General features: G+C 48.3%; 1 protein-coding gene across 4 annotated transcripts in view; it reads left to right on the top strand.

Moving 5' to 3' along the window:
* TBC1D2 (TBC1 domain family member 2) overlaps window positions 1-22,441 on the top strand; it is a 1,652,487-nt gene that overhangs the window by 1,460,643 nt on the left and 169,403 nt on the right. For all 4 annotated transcript variants that reach the window (XM_069630602.1, XM_069630605.1, XM_069630603.1 and 1 more), the window contains one exon: window positions 4,424-4,544. In XM_069630602.1, the coding sequence (XP_069486703.1) occupies window positions 4,424-4,544 (121 nt within the window). The remainder of the gene's footprint in view (window positions 1-4,423; window positions 4,545-22,441) is intronic.

Genomic DNA, 22,441 nt, shown 5'->3' with positions numbered 1-22,441 from the left:
CCCAGTTAGATGACAAAGGGAGAGAACATCCTATCATATTCATCAGTAGACAACTCAAGGGTAGAGAATTTAGGTGGGCTACTGTTGAAAAGGAGTGTTTTAGCATAGTTTGGAGCCTTAGGCGTTTTAGGCCCTACCTTACGGGGTCTACCTTCAAGGTCCAAACAGATCATAAGCCCCTGAAGTGGCTTATGCAAATGAAGGGTGAGAATCCGAAATTGCTCAGGTGGTCCATTAGCCTGCAAGGGCTAGACTTCACCATAGAGCACAGACCAGGGAAGAGTCACGATAATGCAGATGGCCTTTCCAGAAGGTATGTTGACCATCTGGATGAGGGTGTCTATCCCGTGGGAGATTAGACACCCTCCACCTCAGTCTGGGGGGGGCGACTGTGATGCTGGAAATGCATCAGAGGGACAGGGCCTCTGAATCCTTGTCCTTTTCTGCTTTTTATCGTGTGTTCTGTCATGTTTTCTGCCCAGGAGTCCATGTGGGACTCCTGGCAGTGCAGCTCTCTCTTTTGGTTTGGTGAACAGACCCATGGGATACCCTTATGGCACCCATGGGTAGGGGTACAACCCTGTGCTCCTAGTGTATGTTTTTGGGCACCTGTGGGTGGCCCACAGAGCAGGGTATGGGCTGGTGGCAGCTCCATGCTGAATTTGACAGGTGCTCTGGGTGTCCTCCATTTTGGGATACCCAGGCCCTGCCATTGGGATCAGTTGATTCCTGATAGGAAACAAGATGGCCCCTGTGGCCTCTTGCTTTCTATTGCCTGTTATCTTGTTTTCCCAAAGTCCTGGGAAGCCCTGACTCTGTCCCTTCCCCCTGACTGGCTGTTGGGTGGAAGTTCCATATATGGTGTTGTTGTGAAGGCCCAGCTAGACTGACTGGAGCCTTCCCAGTGACTGTATGTTGTGGGTACCTCCTTTGGGTGGGACCTGGGTGAATGGAGTGTGTGACCAATATACACTCCTTGTTGTGGTTGTCTGGTTTCTGGCATGAGAGACAAAGACTGAGACAGCCCTGCCCGAAACTGGCCTGAATGCAGTGTGTAGTGTTGAATGGCTGGTACTTGTCCCAATCCACATTCCTTGTTGTGAGTGTCTGAAAGGGAGGAGTGTGGCCTGAATGCACTGTGTGCCTGATTGGCTGATTGACTGCATGAATGCCCCTCTGTATGACTGGCTGCTGAGTGTGTGCCAGCAGTGTGGATGAGAGACAGAATAGTATATCTGGGGACCTCTCACCACTGGTAGAGGGGTTCAGGAATGTTCAGAAGCGTTCAGAAGCGTTCTGGAGCTGAGTCTCCACTCTAAGAGTAACTGGAACTGCTGATCCTCGACGTCCAGCTGGAAGAAGAAGACTTGCTGTGGCATTTGCTTCGACCGATCCGAAGGCTGCCGAAATCGTCGAAGACTGACCCGAGAGAGGACCTGGTAAGGCGCCCTCTTCCCGTGCTCCGAGGGACCATCGAGCACCGCTCCATCTTCGCCGAGGCGCCCTGGAAGACAGACCCTCGAAAGGCTGCCGACCCGAGACGGGACCGCCGAGGAGATCGAAGTGAAGCACCCGGACATCGACGCCGTCGAAGTCCATTGCCGTCGACCAGGGTTCGCAGGTTTGTGTAACCGCTGGAGGCCCGTCGAAGTTGTGTTGCCCAGCTGTGGGAACCACTTGACGCCGTGCCGCCGACAACCGGAGCCGTCCGCTCCTTTGCCTAAGAACATTCGAATCGAAGGACTCTCTTGTCCGCACCGTCGACCGCTTTATCCTGCCGGAGAAAGTCGAGGACGACCAACGCGCCGAGGAGAAACCTGCCGGTGGGTTTCCCGCCACCCGAAGACCACAAAGCCTCGAACGACTTGACGCCCTTGCTGGGCCTCCGTCTCCACAATCTTTGCGGTCCAGAACTATTGTCACCGAGGTGCCCCGCACGCCTCTGCCTTGCACGATGCCGACGCTCCGACGCCGACGAGCACCGCTCGGACGAAGCTGCCGCATCATCGACGCCGTTCTACCTTGTTTGTCGACGGACGTTCGACGCCCCGTGCCTCCCGCTTGAAAGGGAAGGCATTCATGAAGGGCCGTCGATTCCCCGTCGCCGAACACCGAGTTCCTCGACGTTTCTCGACGCCTCTCGACGATCCGTGACTCCCGCTTGAAAGGGGGTCGCTCAAGAAGGATCTGTCGACGCCTCTTCGAAGAACTCGACTCCACCAGGTACATTGGGGGGGTAAAAACATTATAGGAGAGAATAAGACTTGCAGAACAATATATGGACTGGGCTTGTGCTATATCTTTATTTTACAGGTTGCCCAGGTGGGGGGATCTCCACACAGAACTGTGCCTAGTGGTAGGGGCCAGTATTCTGCCTATTGCTCAACCATCTTATTTTCTCTCCTCTCTCTATTGCTGGTTTCACTCTATTGATCTGTGTGACATTGTTACAGTATTGTTGATGCACTTTAATAAGATCTAATACAAAGGGTGGTACCACTTTAGAATTGTATATATTTGCCATTGTTGATTTTCCGGAGTACAAAGTGAGTTATTGTGATAAGTGTACATAACCTTGACTATTGATTATATAAAGACTGTGTTCTAACCAATATAGTGTGTGGACATTCCTTTGTGGGGGCTTGGGGTACACTGTACTTAAGAACCAGCCTGCATCACCTCCTGAGAAGCTAGGCCTTGATTGCTCGTCCATTGCTACCGTATTAGAGAATCTTGGCTGGGGTCCTCTGTGCCTCTCCTCTACCATATAGAGAGCAGAAGTACAGACACCCCCCACCGGTCGTTCTTTTCACAACAGTCATGGCAGCAGCTATTTGGTGTGGGCATGCACATGTCCCAGTACGTGTACAAAATAGTCACCTGTATGCAATGTACACTGTAAAGAGGTGCGGTACACTGGATGGGGTTCAATAGATGATGCAGGGTGTAATCATGCATGCTGAGGCAGATGTGCTGTGGTAGTGCAACAATGTTTAGCCTCCAATTCATGCTGTATATACTTTACTACGCATGGTCACACTAGACGCATTGCCACAGTTGCCATCCTATTCAGTCATGCATTGCTTGCCATCACCATGGTGCCCTGGTTGTGCCACTTACTTGTTGTCATCCATATGCATTATTTGTGATATGTGGCCCAGTAATGTGTCATGTTCCGTTTGTCTGGTTCAGGTGAGGTGTGTTTAGATCTGCATGCATTCTCCAATCATGGCCTATTGCCACCCAGGTGCACTATCCCCCCCTTTCCCACCCGGGTACAGTAGGCCCCCACCCTTCTGCATCCGCACACATCAGTACCCCACAGCATGGCCATGGGCCTGTTGTGCAACTCACCGAGCAGCCAGGCACGTGGTCCAGCATGCTTGAGAATAGTGGTTGTGAAATGCCATGCAGCTGGCCCACTGTGTGTTGGTAGGTGCCTGTGGCCAGGAAGTGTAGCACAGACAGCACCTTTAGTAGTGGGGGGATGGCAGTGCGTATTTCTATGTGGCTGGCAATGTCGTTCTGTATCATGTCCACTATAGTGGTGATGGTGTCACGGTCCAACCGGTACAGGGTGTGGATCTGCTCAGGGGTTAGGTTGAATGGGCTGGGTCTGTTGCGAGGGATTGTTGGCTGCCTACGAGGCACTGGTGGCTGCGCTGGTGGTAATTGCTAGGCCTGTCTCACCCTCCTTCTCCACCTGCGTCTCATCTGTGCTGCCTGTTGTTGCTGCTGTAGTTGTTGTTGCTGTTGTTGCTGTTGTTGCTGTAGTTGTAGCAGTATAGGCATGTCCTCCAGCGCCATGATTGCAACTGCTAGTGGTAGCATTTTGGTGTAGGAAGGGGGGTGGTATGTAGGTGTGCTCCTTTTGTACTGGGCCACTCAACATTGCTTACCCCTGTGGGGGGGAGGGGTTGTGGTGTGTGGGTGTGCTCAGTTTATACTGGCACAGCCTCCATTGACTCCACCTGTGGGGATTGTGTGCACCTGTGGCAGCTGCCTTGTATCCTGCTTGCTGTTTGCGGGTGGTCCGCGATGCCTGTATGGCCGGCATCGTGCAGCCCGTGATTACCGGCTTCGCAATGCCGATATTTGCATGTATGCGTGGTTGGAATTACCCCCTATTACCGGCATGCCAGTATTTGCTCCCTGAAGGGGCATGTGTATGCGCCTATGCCGCTATTAACGGCACCGTTATTTAGGGTGCCGCTAATACCAGGTTTGCAGGTCGGAATACGACGGACGGTAAACGATGCCGGTATACCAGCATCGTTTTTGCCTTACCGGCAAACCTCGTAATGAGGCCCCTTGTATCTCAACTCTTGTTTTAATAACTGTTGACTATTGTTCTTTGGCTACTAATTCAATTACATTTGTTATGTTTCATCTTTAATTCCTTCTATCTTTCTTTTTGCCACAGATTAGCTGCACTTATCTTGTTGGTCATGCAAGAGGAAGAAAGCTCATTTTGGTGCCTGGTATATATTGTTGAAAGTATAATGCCAGCAGAATACTACAGCAAAACCTTAGCAGCGTCCCAGGTAAGCTATGCAGTTCCTCACTGTAAATTTTAATTCTACTTCTTTACCGCCGTATGCCTCAGTGAACACTCAGAACGTGGACCTCTTCTATCTTTATAAATCAAACTCTTGCTATGAGCCCCAGTCCATTATCTTGGGCCTCAGCTGCCGCCACTTGGCAGATGAAGCTCAGTTCTACTTTTCCTCCATTGATCATTCTCTAGCCATTTGCCTCAATAACAGACTGCCGTGTATCAGGTTCTAGTGGATTACACAGCAGTATCCGAATAAGAGTGTAAGCACGCCACAGAGTGTGGCAAAACCACCCTGGTTCCAATCTGGATACTCTCTTGGTGAGCTAGAGAAAAGGGTTCCTCTCGCTGGGTCACTTATCAGCAGAGTAGCTAAGGCTGCCACTCACCTGTTCAGGAGCGAAAAGAGAATGAGAACAACGAGAGTCTGCAACAATCCCTTAAAGGTTGATAGTAAAAGGCCTGGCCCAACATTGGTGCTGGTAAGCTTGTGACCTGATAAAGTAAAGTGTGCAGCCACTCATCAAGAAGCAGAAATTGACACTAACAGATGCCTCATCGGTGTAGCCTTATGTATGGTTTTGTCTTACAGGACCATACCCATTAATGGGCGATCAGGTTACAGTCGCTAAATGCTGACATATAGAAATGAGCTAGTCCAGTGGTATTGTGTGCACTGGCCAGTCAGCAATGTAACAGAAGTTGTATGAACAGAGATGTCCTTCAGTATTCTTGAAGGGACACATATCATTTGGTTGAGAGCTTGCTAGATGTGAGGACTTTTTTAGATGCTTTAGACTGTCTACAAAGCAGTTGCCACACAACCAAAAGGAAGAATCAGTCTCTGAAACCTCCTACATGACTAACATGTAGCACAAATGGGAACCACTGAAGTTGTCATCAACACTCATATATTTTGGGACTGCACCGATCTCTGCTTAATTTCTTTGCAGCCTAACCACCCAACCATGATCAAAATTTTATCAACATCCATTTGAAACAACAGCATGATCCTGCAAAGGTTCTCCTCCTACCTCTCCAACCATAATCAGCTTGTCCAGATGGGCCCTTGCATATCAGAAAAAGTTTACAAGTGACCTGTGGTGCACTCTAGGAATCTATCTTACTCTGGTTAACTCCATTCTTTGCAAGGTAACTTTGCATGGTACCACTGTAAGTAATTATAATCCACCACTACATCAAAATCCACCAACATGCTAATGACACACAGCTGTACCTGAATGTCATTCACTCAATGACCTCCACCGACACAGGCATTAAGGTCCATTACAGGTTGGCCGGTGTGTATTAACGTGCTGCTATTAACGTTTACAGGCACATTACCACTAAAAGCTGTCGGTCATTCTGCCACCTTACCGGCACAAATCGCTGGTATTACATGCTCTGGCAAACTATGGGACACAAAGGAATTGGGAGTTACACCATCACCTAACACTCAGAATCTGGTGGAAATACCACCGGACCGAGTGCTAGTAACGGTAATACGGTTTGGCGGTATCCTGGGGGATTTACTGTGAAGATTCCAGCAAACCTTTAATAACGCACATTGTCTTGTTTCCATCCAAGACGTGAAGTTAATAATCTACCTGATGCTGAACCGAGCAAAGACAGATTACATTCTCTTTGCAACTGCACCAGGCAACTGTAAATTCATTCCCCGCTCACTGACATGAAGCTGGTTGATTTCACACCCCACTCCAACCCCTGTTATGCATATTCCTCATAAAGTGCAGTATCTCAATCGACCCACAAATCTCAGAAAACCCATATTGTATGGAACTGGCTCTCACTCCTCAACAGAACTCAAGCACTTCTTATGGGAAATAGAACCACTATCCAAGCATTGGTCCTCTCACACCTTAACAGTGGCAATGCTGTTCTCACTGGTGTTCTCAAATACTTACTGAACTCGTTAAAAAACATCCTGCTCTCAACCTGCACACTTGTCCTGCCACTGCTGCCGCTCTAGTACCACAATGTTGCATCAATTCCCATCTGAATACAGCTAAACCCTTTACATACATACATACAAACATAAATGCATACATACATACTGTGACAAAAAGCCGACGAGAGAAGGCCAGGATAAAAGGCCTCCTGTGCTCTTTGCAGCTCCGCTGCGAGCACGTCTCCACCCACTCCAGCTGGATGCTGGATCAGCTGTTCTTTCATTTGGAACAACCGTGTGTTCCTTTGTGAAGCTTCCCGCCGCGTGTGCCGACCGAAAGTCCTCCAAAATGGATGCCGTAGCTGTTGCCATGGACGCATCCACAACATCCACAGCAACTTGTGCCCATTCGTCAGGCCGGCTTGCCTGCCCCTCCCCTCCTGCTTTAAATGGAGGGGGAGAGGACCGTGAGGCGAAGCCGACGAGAGAAGGCCAGGAGAAAAGGCCTCCTGTGCTCTTTTCAGCTCCGCTGCGAGCACGTCTCCACCCACTCCAGCTGGATGCTGGATCAGCTGTTCTTTCATTTGGAACAACCGTGTGTTCCTTTGTGAAGCTTCCCGCCGTGTGTGCCGACCGAAAGTCCTCCAAAATGGATGCCGTAGCTGTTGCCATGGACGCATCCACAACATCCACAGCAACTTGTGCCCATTCGTCAGGCCGGCTTGCCTGCCCCTCCCCTCCTGCTTTAAATGGAGGGGGAGAGGACCGTGAGGCAAAGCCGACGAGAGAAGGCCAGGAGAAAAGGCCTCCTGTGCTCTTTGCAGCTCCGCTGCGAGCACGTCTCCACCCATTCCAGCTGGATGCTGGATCAGCTGTTCTTTCATTTGGAACAACCGTGTGTTCCCTTGTGAAGCTTCCCGCCGTGTGTGCCGACGAAAGTCCTCCAAAATGGATGCCGTAGCTGTTGCCATGGACGCATCCACAACAACCACAGCAATTTGTGCCCATTCGTCAGGCCGGCTTGCCTGCCCCTCCCCTCCTGCTTTAAATGGAGGGGGAGAGGACCGTGAGGCAAAGCCGACGAGAGAAGGCCAGGAGAAAAGGCCTCCTGTGCTCTTTGCAGCTCCGCTGCGAGCACGTCTCCACCCATTCCAGCTGGATGCTGGATCAGCTGTTCTTTCATTTGGAACAACCGTGTGTTCCCTTGTGAAGCTTCCCGCCGTGTGTGCCGACGAAAGTCCTCCAAAATGGATGCCGTAGCTGTTGCCATGGACGCATCCACAACAACCACAGCAATTTGTGCCCATTCGTCAGGCCGGCTTGCCTGCCCCTCCCCTCCTGCTTTAAATGGAGGGGGAGAGGACCGTGAGGCGAAGCCGACGAGAGAAGGCCAGGAGAAAAGGCCTCCTGTGCTCTTTGCAGCTCCGCTGCGAGCACGTCTCCACCCATTCCAGCTGGATGCTGGATCAGCTGTTCTTTCATTTGGAACAACCGTGTGTTCCTTTGTGAACCTTCCCGCCGCGTGTGCCGACCGAAAGTCCTCCAAAATGGATGCCGTAGCTGTTGCCATGGACGCATCCACAACATCCACAGCAACTTGTGCCCATTCGTCAGGCCGGCTTGCCTGCCTCTCCCCTCCTGCTTTAAATGGAGGGGGAGAGGACCGTGAGGCGAAGCCGACGAGAGAAGGCCAGGAGAAAAGGCCTCCTGTGCTCTTTGCAGCTCCGCTGCGAGCACGTCTCCACCACTCCAGCTGGATGCTGGATCAGCTGTTCTTTCATTTGGAACAACCGTGTGTTCCTTTGTGAACCTTCCCGCCGCGTGTGCCGACCGAAAGTCCTCCAAAATGGATGTCGTAGCTGTTGCCATGGACGCATCCACAACATCCACAGCAACTTGTGCCCATTCGTCAGGCCGGCTTGCCTGCCCCTCCCCTCCTGCTTTAAATGGAGGGGTAGAGGACAGTGAGGCGAAGCCGACGAGAGAAGGCCAGGAGAAAAGGCCTCCTGTGGTCTTTGCAGCTCTGCTGCGAGCACATCTCCACCCACTCCAGCTGGATGCTGGATCAGCTGTTCTTTCATTTGGAACAACCGTGTGTTCCTTTGTGAAGCTTCCCGCCGTGTGTGCCGACCGAAAGTCCTCCAAAATGGATGCCGTAGCTGTTGCCATGGACGCATCCACAACATCCACAGCAACTTGTGCCCATTCGTCAGGCCGGCTTGCCTGCCCCTCCCCTCCTGCTTTAAATGGAGGGGGAGAGGACCGTGAGGCGAAGCCGACGAGAGAAGGCCAGGAGAAAAGGCCTCCTGTGCTCTTTGCAGCTCTGCTGCGAGCACGTCTCCACCCACTCCAGCTGGATGCTGGATCAGCTGTTCTTTCATTTGGAACAACCGTGTGTTCCTTTGTGAAGCTTCCCGCCGTGTGTGCCGACCGAAAGTCCTCCAAAATGGATGCCGTAGCTGTTGCCATGGACGCATCCACAACATCCACAGCAACTTGGGCCCATTCGTCAGGCCGGCTTGCCTGCCCCTCCCCTCCTGCTTTAAATGGAGGGGAGAGGACCGTGAGGCGAAGCCGAAGAGAGAAGGCCAGGAGAAAAGGCCTCCTGTGCTCTTTGCAGCTCCGCTGCGAGCACGTCTCCACCCACTCCAGCTGGATGCTGGATCAGCTGTTCTTTCATTTGGAACAACCGTGTGTTCCTTTGTGAAGCTTCCCGCCGCGTGTGCCGACTGAAAGTCCTCCAAAATGGATGCCGTAGCTGTTGCCATGGACGCATCCACAACATCCACAGCAACTTGTGCCCATTCGTCAGGCCGGCTTGCCTGCCCCTCCCCTCCTGCTTTAAATGGAGGGGGAGAGGACCGTGAGGCGAAGCCGACGAGAGAAGGCCAGGAGAAAAGGCCTCCTGTGCTCTTTGCAGCTCCGCTGCGAGCACGTCTCCACCCACTCCAGCTGGATGCTGGATCAGCTGTTCTTTCATTTGTAACAACCGTGTGTTCCTTTGTGAAGCTTCCCGCCGCGTGTGCCGACCGAAAGTCCTCCAAAATGGATGCCGTAGCTGTTGCCATGGACGCATCCACAACATCCACAGCAACTTGTGCCCATTCGTCAGGCTGGCTTGCCTGTCCCTCCCCTCCTGCTTTAAATGGAGGGGGAGAGGACCGTGAGGCAAAGCCGACGAGAGAAGGCCAGGAGAAAAGGCCTCCTGTGCTCTTTGCAGCTCCGCTGCGAGCACGTCTCCACCCATTCCAGCTGGATGCTGGATCAGCTGTTCTTTCATTTGGAACAACCGTGTGTTCCTTTGTGAAGCTTCCCGCCGTGTGTGCCGACCGAAATTCCTCCAAAATGGATGCCGTAGCTGTTGCCATGGACGCATCCACAACATCCACAGCAACTTGTGCCCATTCGTCAGGCCGGCTTGCCTGCCCCTCCCCTCCTGCTTTAAATGGAGGGGGAGAGGACCGTGAGGCGAAGCCGACGAGAGAAGGCCAGGAGAAAAGGCCTCCTGTGCTCTTTGCAGCTCCGCTGCACGCACGTCTCCACCCACTCCAGCTGGATGCTGGATCAGCTGTTCTTTCATTTGGAACAACCGTGTGTTCCTTTGTGAAGCTTCCCACCGCGTGTGCCGACCGAAAGTCCTCCAAAATGGATGCCGTAGCTGTTGCCATGGACGCATCCACAACATCCACAGCAACTTGTGCCCATTCGTCAGGCCGGCTTGCCTGCCCCTCCCCTCCTGCTTTAAATGGAGGGGGAGAGGACAGTGAGGCGAAGCCGACGAGAGAAGGCCAGGAGAAAAGGCCTCCTGTGCTCTTTGCAGCTCTTCGCTGCTCTTCTGCCGTTTGCCCCAAACCTATGCCGCATTCGGAAGGTAAGAAGCGCAACCTTTGCAAGCTTCTCTCTAACCATTGCTCTACTTCAAGGCGTCTCAGATTGCGCGCCCGTACTTTGCAAGCAGCCATCAGCTCACAGCCCATCCCCACGAGCACCCATAATGCTCGGCTATGCTCACGTACTGTACAACCCTCTCTACTTGCTAATAAGGCCAGGCTCCTCCGCCCAACCTCAAAGCCTGCATCCACTACAAGTACTACCAATACAGCGGCCAATAAAGTACTTAACCCCTCATACAATTGTACTGCCTCCATACCAAATGTGATTCCACATGTGCCCACCACCACTGAAAATGAGCCCCCCAGTGTAAAATCTATGATGTGCAAATCTTCTACCACCATTTTGAATGCTATTGTGCCAAATGCTACCCCACCTGTGTCCACCACCTCCGAAAATGAGCCCCCCAGTGTAAAATCTGTGATGTGCAATTCTTCTACCACCATTTTGAATGCTATTGTGCCAAATGCTACTCCACCTGTGTCCACCGCCACCGAAAATGAGCCCCCCAGTGTAAAATCTGTGATGTGCAATTCTTCTACCACCATTTTGAATGCTATTGTGCCAAATGCTACTCCACATGTGTCCACCACCACTGAAAATGAGCCCACCAGTGTAAAATCTGTGGTGTGCAATTCTTCTACCACCATTTTGAATGCTATTGTGCCAAATGCTACTCCACCTGTGTCCACCACCACCGAAAATGAGCCCCCCAGGGTAAAATCTGTGACGTGCAATTCTTCTACCACCATTTTGAATGCTATTGTGCCAAATGCTACTCCACATGTGTCCACCACCACTGAAAATGAGCCCCCCAGTGTAACATCTGTGATGTGCAACTCCCCAAACACCCACAGCGCAACCACCCCCTCCACCTCACCCTCCCTCCTCATGAACCCCCCCGCTCAGCCACTACTGAACCCCACCTGAAATGCGCCATGATTAACGCTAGGTCCGTCAATGCCCACGCTCTAGACATCCACGACCTCCTAACCTTCCATGACCTAGATTTACTCATGATCTCTGAAACATGGCTACATGAGGCCTCCGGCCCGGCGCTTTCCCTCGCCCTACCCCCTGGCTATTCCATCACCAGACAAGATCGCCTCTCTAAAGGTGGAGGTGTAGATATTATTGCCAGAGACTGCCTCTCTATTAGAAAGGTAGAGAAATCCCTGAACAACAACGGCGACTACCTCCAAGTCAAAATAACTCTCTCTCTCCACTGCACCATTACTATGCACACTGTCTACCGCCCTCCAGGCCCAACAGGAGACTTTCAAGCCTCTCTCATCCACCTCCTCTCTGACAACCTCAAAAAACAGTCCAAAGCCATTCTCCTTGGGGATGTCAACCTAGGGCTTCTGGATAGTAAGGACGTAGCAGCCAAATCCCTTGACTCAGCCCTCAAGGCTCTAGGCTACAAGAACACCATCCTTAGCCCAACTCACACCCAGGGCAGAACGCTCGATTGGATTGCACAACACAACTGCCCACTCATCATCACAGGAAACGCTCCCACCCCATGGTCTGACCACCACATCATCACCTTTAGCATCCTCACCACTAGCTCCCCTGCTGCCCCCTCACCTCAACCGCTCCCACCCTGCCTCGCCATAAGCTCCCGCCAACTCACTAAGGAAAGGTTACTGCCCTTCCTCCAAGGTCCAGCCTTCAGACCACCTTTTTCTTCAGACCCAGAAACACTCCCAACAACCTATGATGCTGCCATCAAAGCAGCTATCAACTCCATTGCCCCTCTCAAACCTCGCAAATCCAAGCCCACTACCCACTCCAACTCTTGGTTCACCCCTGAACTCCTCACACTCCGCAACGAGAAAAAAGCTGCACTCACACAGTGGCAAACGTCCCACTGTGACAAAGATAAGATGATCTTTAAAGCCCTATCCACCAAATACAAAAAGGCAATCACCCAAGCAAAGGCCAAATCTTTCGAATCCAGAATCTCGGAAGCCCAATCTAGCACAAAAGAAATCTTCGCCATTTTCAGGGAGCTCGAGACACCCAACCCCGCCCCCCAGAATTTCACCAAAGACAAAGACTGGTGTGATGAAATACAAACGGCCATGCAAACCAAATTAAGCCTCCTCAAAAACAAAATACTAGCCACCAAACAAGCCCTACCTAGTAAGCATATACCTTTCCCACCACCTACCCTGGTTCCCCCCCTACCCTTCTCCTTCAAACCCATTCAGGAAAAAGACATCATCAACATAATGAGGAACATCAAACCTTCTAACTGCAAAGGTGATGCATGCCCAGTCTCCATTATCAAAGACTGCACGGAAGCACTAGCTCACTTCCTAACAGCCTTTGTTAATGCCTCCTTTACCACAGGGAAAGTCCCCGCCTCCCTCAAGGAAGCTTGGGTGCGCCCTCTTTTAAAAAAGCCAACTCTCGACCCCACCTCCTCCAACAACTACAGACCGATCACCACTGTCCCATTCCTCCTCAAAATATTGGACAAAGCAGCCTACCTGCAGGTTCAGCACTTCATTGAAGAGAACAAACTCCTTGGACTCCGCCAATCTGGTTTCCGCCCCAGACACGGGACCAAAACCGCCCTACTTGACCTGAAAAACCAGATGGACGATGCTAGAGACATGGGTAAACCAGCACTTCTCCTACTCCTTGACCTATCCGCGGCCTTCAACCTCGTTGATCATGACGTCCTATGCCACCACCTCTCCTCCACTGCCAAATTTTCCCCAGAGGCCACAGCATGGATCACCTCCTTCTTACAAGACAGAACCATGCAAGTATTCTCTGACCTAGCCGCAGCATCACCAACCATCATACTCTGTGGTGTGCCCCAAGGCTCCTGCCTCTCCCCCACCCTATACAACATCTTCACACGACCCCTCTTCCTCATCCTCGATGCTATGGGCATCTCCTACACCAACTACGCCGACGACACTCAGATCCTCCTCACCCTCACAGGTAACTATGACACTGACTCCCTGACCCTCAACAACCTCTACAACACCATCCAAGCCTGGATGGCAGACAACGGCCTATGCCTCAACTCTGACAAGACAGAGCTCCTCCTGGTAGGTTCCCCCGACTCGCTAAAAAATCTAAATGCCCAATTCAGTCACTTCACCATTGACTCCATTAAAATTCCTGTCTCAGATTCTGTCAAAACTCTGGGAGTCTACCTGGATTCCAGCCTATCCATGGATAGACAAGTCAACGCAATCGCCTCCACAGCTGCTTATCATGCCAAACTTATCAACGCAGTCAGACCCTTTCTCTCCAAAGAGAACTGCACCAACATAGCCAGAGCCATCACCGGCTCTAGGCTAGACTACTGCAACGTACTCTTTCTAGGAACCTCCAATAAAAACTTAGAGAGACTACAAGTCATACAAAACAATGCTCTCCAGGCAGCCCAAGGCATTGCTAAAAGAGAACACATTTCGAAGGCCAGAAAACTAGCCCACTGGCTCCCAATAAAGAAAAAGATCGTATTCAAAGCCCTGACGCTGACACACAAGTGCATTCACCTCACTGCTCCTGCCTACCTCTCACAAAGGATCCACCCCGTCTCCACTACCAGGCCAACCAGATCACCGTACACCAACATTCTTTCTGTGCCACTAGTAAAAAGAGTCAGAGCGGGCGGATCCAGAATCCCTTATCTCACGCCCACTCACTGGAATGCCTTACCTCCCACTATCCGAGGTGAGGCCTCCCTCACCACCTTCCGCAAACCTCTGAAAACTACCCTCTTCACATAAGGCCCGTCACATCAGCATGAATACTTATCATATAAGTTGTAATATATGACCAAATGCAATATCTGTAACAACAGTATGATGTTTTGTAGTATTCATAATGTGTCAACAATCGCTATCTTGCCTGTACCCTGTAACTAAGTTATTGCAAGTAGCAGCGCCTCAATGCCCCTGGGCTGCTTGCGCGCTATATAAATATAAATAAATAAAAAACATGTGGGAGGCAAAAGGGTGGTCACTACTAGACCCTGGAGGCAGTGAACCACCAGCGACTCTGTGATACTGGACCCAGAGGCTGTACACAGGGGAATCTCCCAGGGCCTCCATCCTATTCCTAGCTTCAATCTCATGTGCCCCATAGTGCCTCAAGAATCCTTCCATGGTCTACAACATATAACAGGTAAGTAGAGAAGAGAAACATGTGTGGCATTGACTTTTGACAGCCTGTGGTCATGGGACTATGTGAGCCACATGCTACCATCAGTGTATGCCAAGTGACAACAAAGGCAATGCACACAAACTTGACAGACATTATGCACCATGATCCAGTCCCATTCTAGATCATGGGACCTTTGAATCATCCTCCAGAGACAAGGAAACACAGAAAGAAGAGATTTCAGCAGTACCTGATCTGGCTGGCAGCATCCAGGATTTTGGTGGCCAAGGGCTTCCTGACTCCAAGATGGTGGACAGCCTTTACATCCCCTCAGTCTGTTGCACAGGCAAAAACATATAGTGAAATTGTACTTTGCACAGGTCTCCGTCAATGAAGAGGCCCACTTTTGATTACCACACAGCTCCCTCTCTTGATCGAAAAATACCGGGAGTAAGGAAAAAGTATAGCTCTTTGTGACATGTGTCAAGAACATACTATTATGCTGTTGGAGAGGAGCCAGATAAAGGGCTAGGGCTAAACAACAAGAACAAGACGGTAGCAGGTTATCCTTAGTCCTGCCAGTTGTCGAGAGGGGGTATTCTAAAGATTACACAGGAAGGGAAAGGTGGAAGTCCCCTGTGGTCCAACTCTCCATGTAGTGTCTGACTCTTGACCCCCTATTATCCGATTTAAGGTCCCAGGGTGATTGTGGGAGGTAACAGGGTTCAAGAGAACCAATGCAAGGCCCCGACGACCTCTGCACCAGGCAAGAAAGGCTTAGAGCTAAGGGAGAAGTTCTAATGACACTATAACAACCCAGAGACCGTACATGATGATTTGGCTCGTCTTGAACTAAGGGAGAGAGAGAAGGACTGAGCACTACGGTACTAAAGAAAGCCCAGATAGTTTCCAACCCCATCACTGTAGGTCCAACTAACCCTAATTTCTTTGATAACAAGAATCAAAATGACTGAAAGTTTCATATAGGTTTCAAATCATCTGTTGATTCCTCGGCCATCACAATAAATGCAAACGAATTCTACCAAATAAGAGACGCATGTAGAACTATCTTCTAACTCAGCAGCATCACATACAAAAAGAGAAGATAAACATTGCAACTCACACTTTTCAAATTACTTTCGTATGAGCAGCAAGAAAGGGGGATAGCAATATGTCTCAACCTGCACAGATAGAATTGACCAATTGAGAAAGGGCTCTGTCTGTAGAAACTCTAGAAGATTTATGAGAATATTGAGTTAGTGTGTACTGCACTGGAGGCACAATTCGAATTCCAATCCTCCCAATTAACTACCACTAATCAAAAGCTACAAAATGTAGCTATGAAGGTGGATTGTATAAAGTCTTGCAGCAATGTGCAGTGGCGAACAGAGTGCAAATAGGATGCCAATTCCACAGGAATGATGTATTTTCTTTACCATATATTTTGACCATACACCCTCATTATAGCTGGGAAAGCATGTGGAAAATAGAAAATACTGTCTGGGGTAAGTAGAACATACTGCATGGGACGAATACTACATGATTGTGAGTTCGAATACCAATTGAGAGAATTTTGTTAAAGCTGGCTGGATAGGCCCCTGGGAACACCAGAGACATTTCCTCTGCTCGTCTTGCTTCAGACCTGGGTACCTGAATAGGTGCAAAGATGGAAAACATTATTCCTGCACAGCCCCAGTTTCTCCACCCAATGGCTGATGTATTTACATTTCTGGTCACAACCAAGGTGTTGGGAAGGGGAGTGGAGGGATTAGGGTACCTTGTTTGCCAGCTAGGCTTTCCACAAGGCTCAGCTGCACAAGCAGAATCAGTACGTATCAGTAAATTCTTTCTCTATGGTTCCACCTTTGGGTCCCTCCTGCCGCCTGCGCATCCTCCCTCATACAAACCGTGAAATCTCTATCAGTGACCAAAGCAGTAGAGGTACAAATCTGTTCACGTGAGGCATGAGAGGTGTGAGGAGCAACCACAGTGGACATGCTGGGGTGGGGAGCAATATTGCTAGGTGTACGTTTGGGATTGTGATATTGGAGCAGTTTAGCAGCAGTACTTTGCAAAATTACTGTGTACTCACAATTGCACAGTAAATTAGCGGAATACAATGACAACATGTTTCCTGTCTGCAGGAAAGAAAGAAGGATCTGCCACCTATAGGTAGAATGGATTCAATGCCTTTCCTTTAGGAAGCATGGGCTTTTGAGATATGCGTTTACCTGTGGAAAACCTGAGCTAATGGGATTCACCAAACCCCATATACTTTCACCAAAAAATGATTGATGGATTCAAGGAGATTGCCTATTGATAGAGAATGTTCACTTGTAGGGGATGTTGTCTGGAGATTTGCACATGGACACCCTACCTTATACCCGAGTTGTGGGAAGTGCAAGGTCCCATGAACAAAGCATGACCTATAACCAAAGTATTGTTGACACCATGGATTCATAGACGGATAGAGAATCTGCCCCATGCAGGAGGCCTAGATTATAGGAATTTGCTCAAGGACAAAAACTGCATTTCCCTTGTAGGAAGTAAAGGTCTGGAGAGTCACTCATGGACAAAGAGCCTGTCAAGTGTCAGAAGGATGGTGTAGTGGGATTCACCCCGGACAAAGAGGCTGCTACATGTAGAAACAATGGGCTCTGGGGATCAGCACAAGGACAGAAAAAATGTAATAAAAATCTAAAACTGTGCCAGTAATTTACATACAAACACAAGCTATTTTATTTTGTAAGAATGGGTTCTAATGAGTAGCAAAGGGTTGGCGAGCCAGTCATCTTAAGGACGTATTAGTCTTGTGGTATGGCCTCAGGATAATCAGCTAGTTACTTGAGGGGTGGATAGGTTTTGAGGATTCACCTGGGACAAAGAAATGAGTCACCTTCAGGAAGGATTATTTCTGGGGAATTAGACAATGATCAATAACCAGTGAAGGCGGAGGGCCTGCTAATTGTTCTGTGTTTGGTGCTTTGGGGGTTCAGCGGTTCTGTTGTGATGCTGTTGCTTCAACCTGCATATTCTCTGTCTTAATTTTGGACATTTGCCTATGGATCTGAAGCGTCTCACCAGGTGATGAAAACGTTCTCTATTTAAATTGGCTTTGATCATTGTTTTGCTTGGTGACCGCTGGATTGTGTGTTTAGAATCGTTTGAACCATACGTCTTTACTAAGAACTTGGATCTACTTTTCAAAAACACTTAGTGACTGCGGGGTCACGCTTTCCTCTCTTCCATTTGAGTCGAGTGTTTGTTTGCAGGGTGGTGCCTCTGTTGAGTTCTTACGCTCCCTTAATACTATGCCGCTTCCCAAAGGGAAATCAAAGGAAACCTGGCATTTGCGCAGTCAGTGAGTGTGAGTAATCCCCCTGTTCATTTGCTTAGTCGGGGGATTAAACCCATTCTGCTTAAACTCTACAAGGCCTTTTCTTTTGGGGGAAAGACTTAAGCTTGTGTTCTTTCTTAAATATCTGTGGCTGTTGGAGCATTGTCTGTTTTTGAGTGAGTTCACACTACAATTTCCTCATGGCTACAGCTCTTCGTAGTAAGTCTTGGGCGACTGATTGTGTTAGCATGAGTAGCTTTAACTCCCCATTACTTGCACCCGAGTCTCAAACGTGTACCACAACTGACATACAGTTAATAAATACTCCCATATAGTACCGGGATGTCTCGGCTCCATTATTGCCTGCACAAAACTTCTCTCCATTGTTAACGGGAAAGAAAAGTGAGGTGATATCTGTCCATGCAGATAATTATGTCTACTCCAACACCAACGACCTCCACATACGCCCAAATGCTTCGTTCTGAGGACTTTTCAGACGACTGCTCAAAAAACCCTAATTCATCCACTCAAATTACGATTGTGGGGCTCAGGGCAGTGAAAAACCTAAAAGAAAATCAGCTACAACTCCAATACAATTGCTTCAATCTCCCTGTTTGGCGGACTCCATCGTTCTTGATGAATCATTTTTGAGCCTTTGCAAAGACATGCAACTTTCGCAGATGGCCATAACTGTGTCGAATTCTCATCTGGCGGAAACTCCCACTTTGATCTCTAAAACCAACCTAGGTTCTGATTGTGTAGACATTCATAATATGACACAACATAAGATGGACTGCCACGCACCAAAAAACAGTCAACTCCATAATCAAAAGGCATTGCCTCCAAAAAATGATTTGCTTAGGCCAGCTTCTATTTCCACTTTGCATTTCGTCTTGCAATCCCTCTTAAGGTTATACGACAACATTAAGGATATTGTTGTTGCTAACACGGATAAGCTTTTGGTTTTGGATAAGAATATACTGAGCCTTTTGTCTGGGGTTAAAACAGGGGTTCTCCCTCAACCTGTTTTTCTTGTATTCGAGCCAGAGATGATATTTATTGATAATAATATTATGGTAGTCGACCAGAACGGGACACAAGATTGTATTGTATTCTATTCTCCTTCCACTACGCCGGCAGGTCGGAAGCTGGCAAAAGCCCTTCCGGCAAAGGCCCGAAGGCTAAGGCCCTGTTCTGCGCCTGTTCGCGCACTGGAGTACGCCACCATCTTCTGCAACCGGTAGGCTCCTGATTATATTGCTTACACATGGCCATCCTCGCTGCAATTTGCAAATGCTGAACTTCTTCCAACGACTCAAATCAGCATTGCGCACTGGAAAAACATTGCCCACAACTGCATTCTACCCCCACTGTACCGCGCTCAGCCAGGTCTGTGTCCAGGTTCCTTCTCTTACCTGCATGTTCATCCTCTGTCATTTCCTCGAGAGTATGCATCAGGTTGCCCTGACGTTGACCTCTTGCGTAAGATTGTCACATGCCATTCTCTCCATGAAAGTCTTCCAGGAAGTATTAGCTGCCAAACGTGATCAGATATTAAGTGACCATGGTCAACAGGAACATTGCCAATGCTTTGGTCTTGTCTTTTCAGTGACCGAAAGATTGCAGGAGCAACATATGGTTGGAAAACAACAGAGTAGAACATAAAACCAGGTTCTACTAAAACAACACAGCAATAAAATATCGAACTAACTGCTCCGATATTGCCAGCGTCAATCCTTACTATATTAGAAGTGGCCACAGTAGTTTGAGTAGAGAATTACAACATTGTTTTACCTGTTTCTATTGGAGAGATTCTTCTACTGGCAAAGCTCCTCATTTCTAAACAATTGGGTGAAGTTTAACTAATAAAGCCTAAGAACACTCACGTGTTTTCTATACCAGTTGCTAAAGCCCAGAAACTCGAGTTAACAACTCAAGCGAAACGAGGACATTTGAAAGGGCTCCCTCATTTTGCATATTGGACTAGACAGCAAATTCACTGCTGGACAGGTTAAGAAGCTGAATGTTTAACATGCTCAGTGCTAATAATCAGCGTTTGGAAAGCAGGGTAGAGTCTGCATCCTTATAGAGGGTAGGCGTGTTACACGTAGGCTCAGTAGTGCACATAGATAGGCCTGGTTTATGCAATATTGCCTCGACACATTGATTCTCACGCTGAACACCAGACCAAGTGTGGTCAGCATGAGGGGGGGAGGCTCCTTCCCCCTTGACCTTTCAAATTTGCCATGGTTGTTAACCTTCTCTGGCTGAGCGCAGAACGTATTGGGCTTCACCTTCTGCTTTACATGCGCTGATTGAATGACGAGGCTGTTTTTTGTAATAAAACTAACAAAGGACATGTGAAAATGTATTTGCGTTTAACCAGGGGACTATGGAGGCAGATTAAAATAATGTACTTCAGGTTTTACATCTGTAATCTTGTATTGAAAATAATGGCAAAGCTAAGAGTTCAAGGCAAAGGGGTTACACTGATATTTCCTTGTGACGAAGTACAAGACACACCAGCTTGACATTGAGAACGGCACCCTCTGCAAAAATTACATAATTTGTACCATAAAAATCATGTTTATTTAACTGAGGTTAAATTAAAACTGCAATGTTTGCATTTCTAAAACATATATATATATATTTTTTTTGTTGAAAAAACTACAGGTTTCTCCATTAAGAAAACACTTTTGTTTCAACGTTTCATTCCATCATTACGTAATCAGCAATCAACACACTGTTCACACTTCTGAGTAACCAAGAAGGACAGGTGCACAAAAAGAAAGAACTATGTCTCAGAGTTGCACAGATCTATAGTCTAGAGAAAAGGACATGTTTTCAGTCATATTTCTAAGGACAGCAAAGGACAGCAAAGCCAAAAAAAAAAAAAGGAAACCAAAGCAGAGCAAGGCAAGCAGAAGAAAGACAAAGGGTACGCGAGCTCAGTTATCCAAACGACCATCTTTCACACCACAGTTGGATGAAGAAAGTGCTCCGCCAAATTAATGAAACCACATGCTGTCTACTCTGTGGTCATAAATTACAAGGGAGACTTCAAAAGCGCTTTTAGATAATTTACAATGGCGCAGACATGTTTGACATTATTGCCGGAGGAAATCAAACACCACCAGGCCACCATGTCCCCATCAAGGGGAGCAAATTGACCAAGATGTATGGAACGTAGGTCAAGGTTGCCTAGCAGTCCACGATTAGATGTTTCAATGATTCAACTGAATCTAAGCAAAAGCGGCATTGGTTGTCTTTTGTGAGCGGATCTTTTCTTTGCCATAAGATTTCTTTAGATCTCAGGATATTTAATCAAAATCTTACAAATTGCTCACGATAGTAACGAGAATAACATCAAACCAAATAAGAAGGCTGGGAATTTAGTTTTTTTTGGCCGTTGCCCAGCCAGTTGGTTGAGGCCATCTTGTCTCGTTTTTATAAATTGACAATACAAGCCCACGCCTCAAAATTTCTTTTAGCGTGTTGTTGCCTAGTGAACAAGTCATAAATACTGACTGCTGCAGCATCGACCCATTCTTGCACTCTTGTTCGCCATTGATCCATCAGGCAGACGGAATTTGATTCAGAGCTGTTTGTGAAAATGCGATAAGCCAACGCTTTGCTTTCCGCTGTCATCTTTCGCATAAGCGAGATGGATTTCCAGATCACATGACTAAACAGAGAGTTCAATGATAGTTCATGTCGTATAGTTGTAATTGGGGCGCATTGCGGCAGATTAAGGGCACAGCGCCGAAAACGACCTTCAAGTTGATTCCATGTTTGCATGTTAATGTTCCAGCTTGCTTCTGCGCCAAAGGTTAGTATGGGGCCTACCTTTTGCAGATAAAACATTAGGATTGGCGTTAAGGAGAATTTGCCAAAACCTTTATTTATTTTTGCAGCTTGAAGAGCTAATCTTGAGGACTTCAGTTTTAAATCTTTAACCCACTGCTGTTCCCATGTTGAGTTGTTAAACTGGACTCCCAGATAACGTATGGAATTAACGGAGGCCAACGGTTGGCCTCCAACAGACCACCTAAAGGCTCTGTCCTTTCTACTAATCACAGATCCAATTGACACGATTTTCGTTTTTTCTGTGTTTATTGAAAGTTCATTGGTAGATAAGAAGTCATAAAAACAGAGAAGAAGGCGTTGGAGGCCAATCTGGGTTTTGTCCATCAAGACCAGGTCATCTGCATAAGCAATGTATCTTACAGGGGTCTGATTTATTTTAGGCGGAAAACTGTGAGCTTGAGCAAGGTGAATGGACAGGTCCGCCAAGAATAGTTTAAACAAATCAGCTGCAAGGGGGCACCCTTGCTTAACTCCTGTTGATGTTGGGATGTTAGCTGATAAATCTCTGTTCCTATTGAGACGCACTCGAATCAAAGTATTCGAGTGGAGAGCTATTATTGGATTGAGAATACTGGCCGGGCAATTCCATTTGTGCAGTTTCGACCAGAGCAGGTCACGATTGATGCCGTCAAAAGCTTGCTTCATGTCGATGAAGGCTAGATGGATTTTGGATTTCACTTTCTGGGTTTCCAATTTCAGAATTGTTAGTATTGTGAGATTTACATCAACACCTACCCCCTTTGAGAAG

This window comes from Ambystoma mexicanum, chromosome 6q (assembly GCF_040938575.1).
Source record: "Ambystoma mexicanum isolate Mex_15411 chromosome 6q, UKY_AmexF1_1, whole genome shotgun sequence".
Lineage (NCBI taxonomy): Eukaryota > Metazoa > Chordata > Amphibia > Caudata > Ambystomatidae > Ambystoma > Ambystoma mexicanum.
The sequence above is the reverse complement of the archived record's forward strand: the minus strand, read 5'-3'. Positions and strand labels throughout refer to the sequence as shown.